Source organism: Heloderma suspectum, chromosome 2 (assembly GCF_057233095.1).
Source record: "Heloderma suspectum isolate Gila_16-S chromosome 2, 16-S_ref, whole genome shotgun sequence".
Taxonomy (NCBI): domain Eukaryota; kingdom Metazoa; phylum Chordata; class Lepidosauria; order Squamata; family Helodermatidae; genus Heloderma; species Heloderma suspectum.
In genome coordinates this window covers 194,956,305-194,969,642 of record NC_139459.1, presented here as the reverse complement: position 1 = coordinate 194,969,642, position 13,338 = coordinate 194,956,305, and the positions used below count along the sequence as shown (strand labels likewise).

The window sequence follows — 13,338 nt, the reverse complement described above, 5'->3', positions numbered from 1 at the left end:
GGAGGCTCAGGTGTCAGAGCTGGACAGTGCTGTATCAACTCCATCTGATACAGCGGCTGCGCCCCTTCCTTCCCAACCATCTGCTCCCATCAGTAGTACATGCCCTGGTCTCCTCTCGTTTAGACTACTGTATTGCGCTCTACGTGGGGTTACCCTTGAAGATGGTTCGGAAACTGCAGCTAGTACAGAACGCGGCGGCTCGCCTGATTAAAGGCAGCCGCCGGCGAGATCACATCACTCCAGTGCTGAAGGAGTTGCACTGGTTACCAGTTGTTTTCTGGGCCAAATTCAAGGTGTTGGTTTTGACCTTTAAAACCCTATATGGTTCCGGCCCAGCCTATCTTAAGGAGCGCCCCCAGCAGCACCAGACAGGCCGCTTAACAAGATCAGCCTCGGATGGCCTTCTGTCTGTCCCATCAGCCAGGACAGCTAGACTGGTGGGGACGAGGGAGAGGGCCTTTTCTGTGGTGGCCCCCACTCTGTGGAACTCCCTCCCTAGGGAACTCCGTCATGCCCCCTCTTTAATGAGCTTCCGTCGTGCATTAAAAACGTTGTTGTTCAGGCAGGCATTTGGGGTGGGTTAGGGTATTTTAGAAAATGTTTTTATTGTAGAATTTTATTGTTTTAAACTGTTTTTATTGTATGTTGTACATCGCCCAGAGTGGCTGGGTGACCAGCCAGATGGGCGATTAATAAATTTAATAATAAATAAATAAATAAAATCTTCTCCTTCATGCTCTGGCCACTGTGCATTTGTGGCTAGGTGGCCGATTTCAGCTGTCTAGCCGGAGCAGCTCAGAGCGGGGGTGGGGGAGGCTGGAGGGTGCATAGGAAGCGTCGTAACAGCGCTTCTGCTGCTCACGCCCTTGTGAATGCTCCCTTTTCCTCCTCTGCACTGCTCTTCCCAGCGTGGAGCCAGGGAGGAACCACGCTTCCTACAAGGTGGGGGGGGGGCAGTTTTCTTGGAGTGCTGGCTCCAAGGTCAGTTCCTGAAAACTGAAAAATCCTATGGCAGTCCAGCCGCTGTCTAATGGCCATAGGATTGTGCCCTTATTGTGTTAATCCAGTGTTGCACCAACTACACAAATCACTGATTTGTTTCTGGGTGCAGTTTGAAGTGCTAGTTAGCACCTTCAAAGCCATAGAAGTGCAATCCTATTCACATTTAAACAGAGAAAAACCTCCTACAATTCCCAGCATCCCTCCAGCCTGCCATGGTCACTGGGACATGCTAGGAATTGTAGGACTTTTTCTGCCTAAACATGCATAGGATTGTGACTTACATGGCTTAGAACCAAGATAAAGGATTTTTTTCCACCTCTGTGACACTATCTGCTGCACTCCGAGGTTCTTCTGTGCACCCTGCCACATTCTGAGGTATGGTTGACCAAAGTCTGAAGGATCTTTTTTGTTGTAACCAGAATTTGGTACAGCAGGCCAACTGCCTTAATTGCAGTTGGCCTGCTGTATAACCATCTTCTAGTTCTGGCTAAGATCGTTCTTTTCCAGCAAGCCTTTGTTGTTTGCTGCTCAAATTTGTTTATTGGTGCACTAACGTTTCAATGTATTATGTGCTGCTTTAGTATTTTGTTACATTGTTTTATACTGGCTTAATTTTATTGCTTGTTACTTGTGTGAGCTGCCTTTAGGCCTTCTTCAGAAAAGAAACGGCAGGATAGAAGTCCTTCAGTTTTTCATTATCGGCCCCAGCTCTTCTCCGTTGCTCCGCTGCTTAAAGGTATGCGACTCCCACTATTAGTTGCGCTTCACTGAGCCTGGCTTGTCTTCCGCCGCAGCTGCCGCTTCTGTTGGCGCTGCCCAAACCAAAATTCAATAGAGGGGGTTTTGCCCCGAGAAATTATACGCCGTGCCCATCGCGCCTATTTCTTTCCACCCAGCCTCAGCGAGTTGATCTATCAAGGGAACCATGACGGGAGACGCGAAGAGGAAAGCCGAGCCGGCGCGCGCAACCTTCGCGGCGCGCGCGCGCCCGTCCTGCCCCGACGCGTGGTAATTAACGCCACCCGGGCCGAGGAGGAGCGCGGGCTGCCATTTTGTTTGGGGACGGACGATGCGGCAGCATTTTCGCCCCGCAGCTGCGTCCGTCGTGGCGCTACTTGTGCTGCTGGGTGGATCCCCGTCAAATGCCCTGCCCGCTCTGATCCCTACAGACGGTGAGCACGGCTTTCTCCCGCCCTCCGCGGTGTGCTGGGCGCGGCGCACCGCCGGAAAGCGTCGACGGAGCGCAGCCTGGGCAGGTGCCCTCGCTCTTTAAGCGCCAGGACGCCGCCGGTGCAGCGGGACGAAATTGCGCCTGCGCCTGGAGGCCTCCCGGGAAGGGGGTGAGCGGGAAACCTCGCCAAAACTACGAATCCCGGCAGCCTCTAGTACAAGCAGATGACGTTGTGGGCGCGCAAGTGCGAGGCGCGTTCCCACCCCATTACCGCCCCGAGTGTTATTTATTTATTTATTGCATTTATATCCCGCCTTTTTTCCTCTTGCAAGGAACCCAAGGCGGCTTACATGATCCTCCTCCTCTCCCTTTTATCCTCACAACAACAACCCTGTGAGGTGGGTTGGGCTGAGAGTCTGTGACTGGCCCAAAGTCACCCAGTGAGCTTCCATGGCCGAGTGGGGACTAGAACCCGGATCTCCCAGCTCCCAGTCCAACACTCTAGCCACTATGCCACACTGGCTCTATCTGTAGGTTTGTAAAAGCAGCCTGGCCGGCCAGGGTCAAACACAACACGTGGTGGAGTTCCCAAAGGAAAGGTCCCGGGGCTCGAGCCTGCCTGGAAGCTACTCCTACCACGCGGGAAGTGGCTCATTAGAAGGGTTGTTTCACGTGAATGTTCACGCATACACACTTTTTGTACAGGAAAATAAATCGTATATATTATTATGTATGGACATTGCTCAGATCATGAGCTTCTTGTTGCAAAATTTTGGCTTAAATTGAAGAACGTAGAACGTTTCCCACTAAACCATTCAGGTATGACCTAAATCATATCCCTTATGAATATGCAGTGGAGGTGACGAATAGATTTAAGGGATTAGACCTGATAGACAGAGTGCCTGAGGAACTATGGACGGAGGTCTGTAACATTGTTCAGGAGGCAGCAACTAAATCTATCCCAAAGAAAAAGAAATGCAAGAAAGCAAAGTGGCTGTCTGATGAGGCTTTACAGTAGCTGAGGAAAGAAGGGAAGCGAAAAGCAAGGGAGAAAGGGGAAGATATACCCAACTGAATGCAGAGTTCCAGAGAATAGCAAGGAGAGACAAGAAGGCCTTCTTAAATGAACAATGCAAAGAAATCGAGGAAAACAGTAGAATGGGAAAGACTAGAGATCTCTTCAAGAAAATTGGAGAACTCAAGGGAACGTTTTGTGCAAAGACGGGCATGATAAAGGACAAAGAAGGCAGGGACCTAACAGAAGCAGATGAAATTAAGAAGAGGTGGAAAGAATACACAAGAACTATACAGGAAAGATCTGAAAGATCTCACTGAACTTGAGCCAGACATCCTCGAGAGTGAAGTCAAGTGGGCCTTAGGAAGCATTAGTAACAACAAAGCTAGCGGAGATGACAGTATTCCAGCTGAGCTATTTAAAATCCTAAAAGATGATGCCGTTAAAGTGCTTCACTCAATATGCCAACACATTTGGAACACTCAACAGTGGCCACAAGACTGGAAAAGGTCAGTTTACATTCCAGTTCCAAAGAAGGGCAATGCCAAAGAGTGTTCAAAGTACCACACAACTGCACTCATTTCACATGCCAGCAAGGTGATGCTCAAAATCATACAAGCTAGGCTTCAGCAGTATGTGAACCAAGAACTACCAGAAGTACAAGCTGGGTTTCGAAGAGGCAGAGGAACTAGAGATCAAATCGCCAACATGCTCTGGATCATGGAGAAAGCAAGAGAATTCCAGAAAAATGTCTATTTCTGCTTCATTGACTACGCGAAAGCCTTTGATTGTGTGGATCACAACAACTGTGGCAAATTCTTAAAGAGATGGGAGTACCAGACCACCTTACCTGTCTCCTGAGAAACCTGTACGAGGGCCAAGAAGCAACAGTAAGAACCGGACATGGAACAACCGATTGGTTCAAAATTGGGAAAGGAGTACGACAAGGCTGTATATTGTCACCCTGCTTATTTAACTTCTATGCAGAGTACATCATGAGAAACGCCAGGTTGGATGAATCACAGGTCGGAATTAAGATTGCCAGGAGAATTATCAACCACCTCAGATACGCAGACGATACCACCCTAATGGCAGAAAGCAAAGAGGATCTAAAGAGCCTCCTGTTGAGGGTGAAAGTGGAGAGTGCAAAAGCTGGTTTGAAACTGAACATTAAAAAAACGAAGATCATGGCATCTGGCCCCATGACTTACTGGCGTATAGAAGGGGAAGAAATGACAGCAGTGACAGATTTTATTTTCTTGGGCTCCAAGATCACTGCAGACGGTGACTGTAGCCATGACATTAAAAGATGCTTGCTCCTTGGGAGGAAAGCTATGGCAAACGCAGACAGCATAGTAAGAAGCAGAGACATCACCTTGCTGACAAAGGTTCGTATAATCAAAGCTATAGTTTTCCCAATAGTAACGTATGGCTGTGAGAGCTGGACTATAGGGAAGGCTGAGTGCCGAAGAATCGATGCTTTCGAACTGTGGTGCTGGAGAAGACTCTTACGAGTCCCCTGGACTGCAAGGAGGTCAAATCAGTCCATCCTAAAGGAAATCAACCCTGACTGCTCATTGGAAGGACAGATACTGAAGCTGAAGCTCCAATATTTTGGCCACCTAATGCGAAGAGAAAACTCACTGCAAAAGACCCTGATGTTGGGAAAGATTGAAGGCAAAAGGAGAAGGGGACGGCAGAGGATGAGATGGCTAGATAGCATCACCGATGCAATGAATATGAACTTGAGCACACTCCGGGATAGAATGGGAGGACAGGAAGGCCTGGCGTGCTATGGTCCATGGGGTTACGAAGAGTCGGACACGACTGAACAACACATGGCTGAACCCAATGAGTCCTGAAGGAAAGCACAGTCACTTAAAATAGGAGGAAGTACTTTATATGTCAGAAAGATAATTCAACAAGTTGTCCTCCCAGGGACATACTAAAACAAATGACAGTACTTGCCCATAGGGAAACCATGAATGCCCATAGGGAAACAGGATTCTACCTGGGCATGTAGAAGCCCATATTTCCCTATGGGCATTCACAGTTTCCCTATGCGCGAGTACTGTCATTTGTTTTAGTATGTCCTGTCCTCCCAAGCACATTTGCAGCAAAGTAAGTTCTGTTGATATTGGGTATTATTTCAGACTTCCACATAATGTGAAAAATACAGCAAAAACAAAGCATGTGTACATTAATCATTACACCACACTATACTAGTGTTGGACATATATTGTACCATATATTGTATTATCCCCCTGAATCAAATAACCTGTAAATACTTTTGGAGCAACTTCTGATAATGGGGGCTGGTGCTTCAGAATCATTCAGGCTTGGTTCATCTCTCCAAGAGACAGTGGTACAGTAAGAGAACTGCTATGCCAAACTAATCAGTTTAAAACAGTGGCTCCTCGCACCTGCTTCAAATACGTGGTTGGTGAATGCTGGCTTTGTTTTTTTATTATACATATAAATGTCGCATCTCACACTGGTGTTTTGATTTCTAGAATGCGGAACAAGGCCTTCTATGGAGGAGATACCAACAGAGGCTCGGATTGTAGGTGGACACGATGCTGAGCTCGGGGCGTGGCCGTGGCAAGTCAGTCTTCAAGTTTACCGCGTTGAATTAGGTGGATTTCGCCATGAATGTGGTGGATCTTTAATTAATAACAACTCAGTGCTGACAGCAGCGCACTGCATTAAAAAATGGGTGTATGTATCTTTCAATTTTTAATCTTTTTTGGTCCATTTTAGGTGTGAGAAAAGTGCAGCTCTTAAGAAAACATTGGCTGAATTTTGAAATCTCTCTTCAGGTGGTGGTCTGGAACAAATGGATTCAGTGTATCCCTAGCCCTAACAGTTGTGTTCTTGCTCGGGTCTTCAGCTAGCCTGGATCAAAAACTTGTAGTACTGCTCACAGCTCAGAGGAAGAGGGAATGTTTCAGGAGGGAGGAAAGGGGGTGGGGGGGAAACCCTTCTTTCCCATCCTCCTGAAACCTATCCCGAGTGTGCTATATAGAACTAAAGGCCTCAGTGAAATGAGTTACCTGGAAAAGGGATTTTTTTCCTTCCTGTATAGTTCAGAGACATGGTTTCTTTAACCTTAATACGTACCTCTTGGATATTTATTATAAGTTGTTAGGAGTTTGAGCAGGTATTTGGACTGTCTGTTCCTGTCATACAAGTCAGGCAAACAAGGCAGAAAAATCTCAAGGCGCTTCAAGAGCAGGTGGTTTAGAGAGTATATTATCCAAGTGTACCACTCCCGGGGATGCCCTCCATCTAGGCATCCATCTAGGCATTCAGCTGCCCTGGACACCAACACATTCTGGTGTCAGTCTCTCCACTTTAATTTGCCATTACAAGATCAACACATATGTATTGACCAACATGCCCTTCAGACAAAGGGCCATTCAGCAGGTCTTGTAGATCAGGGGTGCAAAACCTCCAGCCCACAGGCTGGATCTGGCCTGCTAGGCATCGCAATCCAACATGCAGAGCCCCCGAGGTTCCTCCAAAGGGCAGGCCTTAGGCTCCCCTTAGAGCCCCCCGCTGTTCTCCCATTTCAGATCAGGGATGACAGTGGGGATTCCCCTGCTGGTGTGCACCAGCAGTAGAACTCCTGCTGTTATCTCTGATCTGAGATAACAGTGGGGAAGAGGGGCAGTGGGACTCACTTGCTCTGGTGAGAGTTGGCACTCTCGTTGGCACGGCCACATCCCACCTTCCCACATCCTCCTGTCCCTGCATTAATGGGGTGTGAGTGGAGTAGGATGTCGAGCTTCAACATTAAGGGAAAGGCACAACTCTGGTGATGGCAGCTTTTCCCTCCTCTTTTTGTAGTTTAAAATCATACATTGTAAATCACAGGGATGGAAGCACAGTTGTGGGGTGAAACTCAAAGCGTGACATCCTCTTCTTTTTTGATAACACATAATAAAAATTGATACTGTCTTAAAAAGCAGTAAACAGTAAAAACAGCAAAAATACAATAAAACAACGATTAAAACAGCAATAACAGCAGACATATCAGGAAAAGGCCAAAGTAAAATAGTATGCTTTCAGGGCTTTATTAAAAGCCTGCAGTGAAGGGATCTGGTGAATCCCAGATGGCATCTTATTCTAGAGGTGTGGGGCCACTGCAGAAAAGGCCCTCATGTAGTTGCCCATCTAATGGCTCTCACAGGTGGGTAAATGAGGAGGGCCTCTCTTGCTGATCTTAAAGTGTGGGAAGGCTGATATGGGTGAGGGCGGTCTTTCTAGTAACTTGCTCCCAAACTGTTCAGGGCTTTAAAGGTCAAAACCAACACTTTAAGTTGAGCTTGGTAACACACCAGTAACTAGTGCAGCCAGCATAGTAAAGGCTTTATATGATCAAATTGCCCCCACCAACACTCTGGTGGCTGCATTCTGTGCCAGCTGAAGTTTCTGAATCATCTTCAAAGGCAGCCCCACATATAGCATATTACAGTAGTCCAGTCTGGATGTCACTAGTGCATGGAAACTGAGGCAAGGTCCATCCTCTCCAGATATGGCCGCAGCTGGCATACCAGCCTAAGCTGATAAAACACATTCCTGGACACCATAGCCACCTGGGCTTCCCCAGTTAGTGCAGAGTCTAGGAGGGCTCCCAGACAATGCACTTGGTCGGGGGGGACACCCCATCTAAGACTAGTTGTAAACCTCCACCCAGAGTTTCCCAATCCACAGTACCTCTGTCTTGTCTGGATTCAGTTTCAGCTTGTTTATCCTCATCCACCTCAAAACAGCGTCCAGACACTGGTTCACGAATTCGACAGCCTCCCTGGGATGTGTAGATGGAAACAAGAGGTAGATTTAAACAATAAGTAGATCTCTTAATTTAGAAACTTAAATACTTTGATGTTTCTAACCACTCTTACAAGTATGTAGACAGTACACTTGTCTTTGCTTCTAGACTGGTGGCACTCAATCACCCAAATTTGCTATTAGAGGGAATTATGCTGATGAATGCTTACATCTATTTGTTAATTCACATTGTCCTCAGAATGACCTTTACAGGCCAGGTAGGAGAGTAGAAATTAGAAACATTAAATAGTAAATGTTATTACTACTAGTAGTACTACTACTACATTTCTATACCGCCCTGTAGCCGAAGCTCTCTGGGTGGTTTATAGAAGCTAAAACATAAAATACGAAGTTTAAAAGCCATTTACATAAACACACACAGACAATATATACAAACGACATATAACTAAAAACAACTTTGAGCAGTCAGTCATAACTAAAGACACATCCAGGACCGATTAAAACTCACCATGTGTTGCCTGCTGGGGTGTAATATTTACTGTCCATTGAAAAGTGGCACTGCGTTAACTCTGAAATATGTCTTTATGTCGATCTCTGCTGGTATCTTCAATTTACTAGCAATTTTGGATATCTGCTATTCTTTTGTCTTGATTAAAGCCCACAAAATGACCTTTAGGAACAGCTGTGGGAAGAACCATAGAAAGATGATCTGAGTGCAGTCCATGTGTGCTTTTGTCATCTCAAGCCAGTAGATCAATCCCCTCCTTCTATCCAGACCTCGCTGCATTATTGTAAATCAGACTCCAGCTTAGTAAAACTGACAAGACCTGACAGAAGGAGTGTGGAGGTAGCAGGAGGAAAGGAAAGCTCTTTCAAGACCCCCTGGACAATCAAAGAAGGTGGAAGAAAGGGGAAGGGAAGAGGGTAGGGGCAGAAATGGTCCAAATAAAAGACCAGATTAAGAAGTGGGAGCAAGGACTGTGGATCCTTCCAGGTGATGCTTTTATTGTGAAGTCAGACTGCCTCATTCACAGCATTTTACAGGGGGTCCAGAGGATGTCATCTTCCATGTATAACTGCCATGTTTCACATCACCTTACCACAGAAAATACATTAAAGAGGGAAATATGGAATAGCTCCACAATGTATGTTGACAGGCAGTGCTAGGAGTTATCTGTCCAGAAGCACCTTAAGAGAAAGAGAGACTGAGGAATATGGTGTTGAGAGGGAAAGACTAGGCGAAATGAGTGTCATAGCAAAGAAAGATGTGGCAAAGGCAGCTAGCTACTGAGAAGGGAAGGTTGATTTGGCATTCACCTGCTTGCTCACGTACAGCCTATCTTGGTATCAGTGTTCTGTGCACATTCTTTTGGTGGGCCTCTCGCAAATCAGTGTCAGCAGTAGCACTATTTTATCAGCCCCAGTTCTGAAAACTTACTCAGGAGTAAACTATTTAAATTAGGGGCTCAAAGCTTTAGGATTATAGGAGAACTACAGACAATGTGTTTCTTTGGTCTTTGTGGATTGTTATGTAATCCACAAAGTCACTCGGGTCACTCATGCCGTGGCTAATACCAAGATCAGGCAAGCTGTAATTGCATAATGCTTCCTGCTTATATTGGAGAAGGTAGTGTTTTGTTCAGTGTTTTCCCCAAGGAATTGACATTTGGAGTGGGTGTTTGGATTTTCAAAGGAGTAAGAGTGACTAAAAAGAGAAGTGCTGGGCTAAGCAGCTGTAGCAGATACTGCCATCTTAGTTTCCCCAGAATGCCCCATGGTCCTATGTCAGGGCCCAGATGCACTCTGAGGAAATAAAGATGTTGGTGACTGCAGCTGCCTCACATAGGCATAGCTCCTCTTTATAATGCTGGGGTCCAAGTTTAAAAGAAATGTAAAAAGTGGGGCTAGCATCAGCACTAGTGGGTTCCACCATGCCAGCTACTAACACCGTGCCTCACTGGAATTCTTAACTTTGTCCAGCAGGTGTCCATGCAAACTGCTGAACTGATCCCACTCAATTTCAAAAGTGAGTTGCCATGCAACATGAGACAGCTGTTGCGCAAGAAACACAAGTTCCACAGCTTGTTGAGTATATATTATTTCTGCAGTTCTTTGGATCCTGGCCTTAATATTTGTGATGCTGTTTCAGAGGATTGTCTTCTATGTTATCTCTTCTCTTGATATCCTTATCCCAGTTTCCCAAAAGAGCAGCATTCTCTGATTCTCAATAGAATTTCCATGAATGATTTTATGATGGCATTTAATGTCCCTAAAGACTCTCTGTATAGGAATCTCCTTATAAGAAAACTACTGACAACATACGTATTTTTACCATACCATTTTCCATGATGAGACTCCAAGTTGTTTGCTTGAGGAAAATTATTGTATTGAAGTGGAATTATTGCACATTTTTAGCTTGCTTTGATGTTGCTCTCAGGTCTAAAAACTCTGAAGTAGCAATTCTGGGGTAATAATTGACTCTACAAGGGGTTTATTGTCCTAGGAACCCAGAGTATTGGAGAGCTGTGATTGGCTTGCATCAGCTTTATAAAAAGAACACTCATACTGTAAATCGCCGGGTGCGAAATATCGTGATCCATTCTGATTTCAAGTGGGGCGGCTATGAAAATGATATTGCCTTGTTTTTACTACTGAAGTTTGTCAAGTACAATGAACATATTCAACCCATCTGCTTACCTGACATTTCTCATCTCCTGACTGATGATAACTCATGTTACATAAGTGGATGGGGAAAGAAAGAGATGAAAGGTAAATGTTTCATTTTTCTATTGTTAATTTTGTGATCTCAAAAAACATTTTTTCAAGAGGTTCATGTTTATTTCACATAGTGATGGAAAATTTTGAATTGGGCTGATTTGCATCCACATCGCGTTTATCAACTTAAACATGGATTTATACTGTTGGTAGTTGTATGTTGAAAATTTTGCCTGCAAAGTAAAGTTTACCGTTGTGTCTCCTATAGCTTCAATATGAAAAAAGATGTCTTCCTATATTTAGATTGTATGGTTATTTTAAAATATTGGATCCAGAACTGCTTCTCTCTTCTGCCCACCAATCCAGTAGACTGTACCAGCAAACATGTGAGCAGGGCCTGGTCATGTTCATATAGATGCAGATGTTCCTTTAAATAACCTGGCCTCAGGCTGTGTAGGGTTTTTAAGGTATTCACCAGCACTTTAAACTAAGCTCAGAAACACACCGGTACAGAATTGGGAATTCGATGCTCTGATTACCTAGCCCCTAAAAGCAGCCAGGTGGCAGCATTCTGCACCAGCTAAAGCTTCTGAACTATCTTTAAAAGCCATCCCATGTAGAGCACGCTACAGTAGTCTAGTCTGGATGTAATCATGGTATGTATGACTGTAGTAAGGTGCAGTTGTTAATACTGTGCATTTTTGCATAGAGCTCACCTTGCTAGAGAATGTTGAACGCAAGCATACTTCCCATAATATTTTATGTTTTCCTTACAGGTAAATTTCAAAATATATTACAAGAAGCTAAAGTAGACATTATTCCGCTATACATCTGTAATGGACATGACTGGTATAAAGGGAGAATATCAAGACGTATGATTTGTGCTGGCTCTGAAAGTGGACATGTAGATAGCTGTGAGGTAAAATTGAAATAATTCCACTTTAAAACATTTTGCAAAAGCATCCTGTCATGTAGTTGCTTGGCCACACTTTATGTATGCATTTAAGGAATTTTTTAACACTCAGCCAAAAAGGGTCCCAGAGCTTCTGTCGTGCAATCAGTACAAGACAGTCTCTGCCCGCAGACTTACAGTCGAAAAAACATGACACACGGGGGGAAAGGGATAGGGTGAGGAACAAAAGAAATAGACTTTCAGCATAGCTGGTGGAGAGCCCCTGCTTCCACTCTCATCTTCTGTACAGCCTGCTGTGATGGCTGCTGATGGTTATGGGTTGAGGGAGGTCTTCCAGCACAGCTGGTGAAATTACCCTACTTCTCCCTCTGGATGTTAAAGTTGTTAGTGGTGGCGGGGAGTTACCAATTCATTAGAAATGTCAAAGTAAATTTAAAAAACTGTGGTGATTTAGGTGTGTGTGCAGCTGGGCTGGCGGAATCGGACTTCTCCCCACAGCAGCCTTTCTAGACCCCTGAAAATGCTACAGTTGGAGGAACCTGCTGAATAGGGTGAACTGTAGTGCAGGTGAAGTGGGGGATCCCCAAAAATCATGTGGTGGCACCTTCCATTGGCAGAGCCTGTTCCACAGAAGGGAGATCCTGGATCCAGCTCCATAATTTAATATTTCTGAACATAATTTTTTGTTTCTAAAATGTCTAATATGCCCCAGGTACTGTACAACATTCAAAACGTGGCTGTTACAGTAGGCTTGCCATCTAAAAAAAAAACGTGTGATGGAAAACTGGAAGCTCTATTTCTAATATAGTTTTGGAAACAACATGCAAATAAAGTTAAACCACCATTCCATTTGAGATTTAAAATGTCACCATTATTTTGAATACCCATTTTTCATCAGTGATAATTTAGAAGTTGCTGAAAGGTGGGGGTAGGGATAAAAACAGAAGAACTTTACTGAAAAGAAAGGGTGTTTATTTCCATTCAGAACACTTGGGCCATTCTGCTTCCATCCAAAACAGACAACTTGGAACTAATGCTTGTTATGTTAACTAATGTTAGATGGATTATCATGTGCTCTTGGGTTTATAGCTTGATTTTTAGTGTTTCTCAACCCTGCTGTGGGTGGAATTTCCAGAATACTTTTAATCAAATATCGTAAGCAGCCGATTTGTAGGCACTATAATAATGCAACCAAAGCAAGATTACCTAATTCAAACTTTCCAGATTCATCCACATTTCCTTGAAAGCAGTATTTTCTTTTGATATGAGAGGTATAACTCAGACTTATTGGTTCACAATCCCTTTGCGTCCCCGAACACCAAGATACTATGAGCAACACTCAACTTGTCATTCTATATTTTTCATGTTCCAGGGGGACAGCGGTGGACCTCTTATGTGTTATTTCCAAAATGTCTCCAAATATTATCTGGTAGGAATCACCAGCTCCGGTGCTGGCTGTGGCCTACCAAAGTATCCAGGAATCTATCTTCGTACAGATAATTACATAGATTGGATATATTCACATCTACGTGGTACAACCACCATTGTGAGCCTTTGCCGTGTCCTCATATTTTTGACTGTAGAGTGGGTAATTTTTTACCCTCTTCAGTAGAAAGAGAGGCAAACTGTCTTTCTACTGAACTAGAACGCTCTCAGATTGCTTTCTAAACTTAGTGCTTTGTCCAGCAAAAAAGTATATTTAATAAAGTTCATTATTTTAATAACTGA

The 13,338-nt window shown here is 44.5% G+C and overlaps 1 protein-coding gene across 1 annotated transcript; it reads left to right on the top strand.

The window, feature by feature from the left end:
- The first annotated feature begins 2,060 nt into the window (after positions 1-2,060).
- LOC146353736 (transmembrane protease serine 12-like) lies at positions 2,061-13,338 on the top strand. The gene is made up of 5 exons (XM_084837189.1): positions 2,061-2,174; positions 5,702-5,906; positions 10,486-10,751; positions 11,474-11,616; positions 12,983-13,338. Exons 1-5 carry the CDS (start codon positions 2,072-2,074, stop codon positions 13,220-13,222), a joined length of 957 nt encoding a protein of 318 aa, XP_084693315.1. The 5' UTR covers positions 2,061-2,071; the 3' UTR covers positions 13,223-13,338.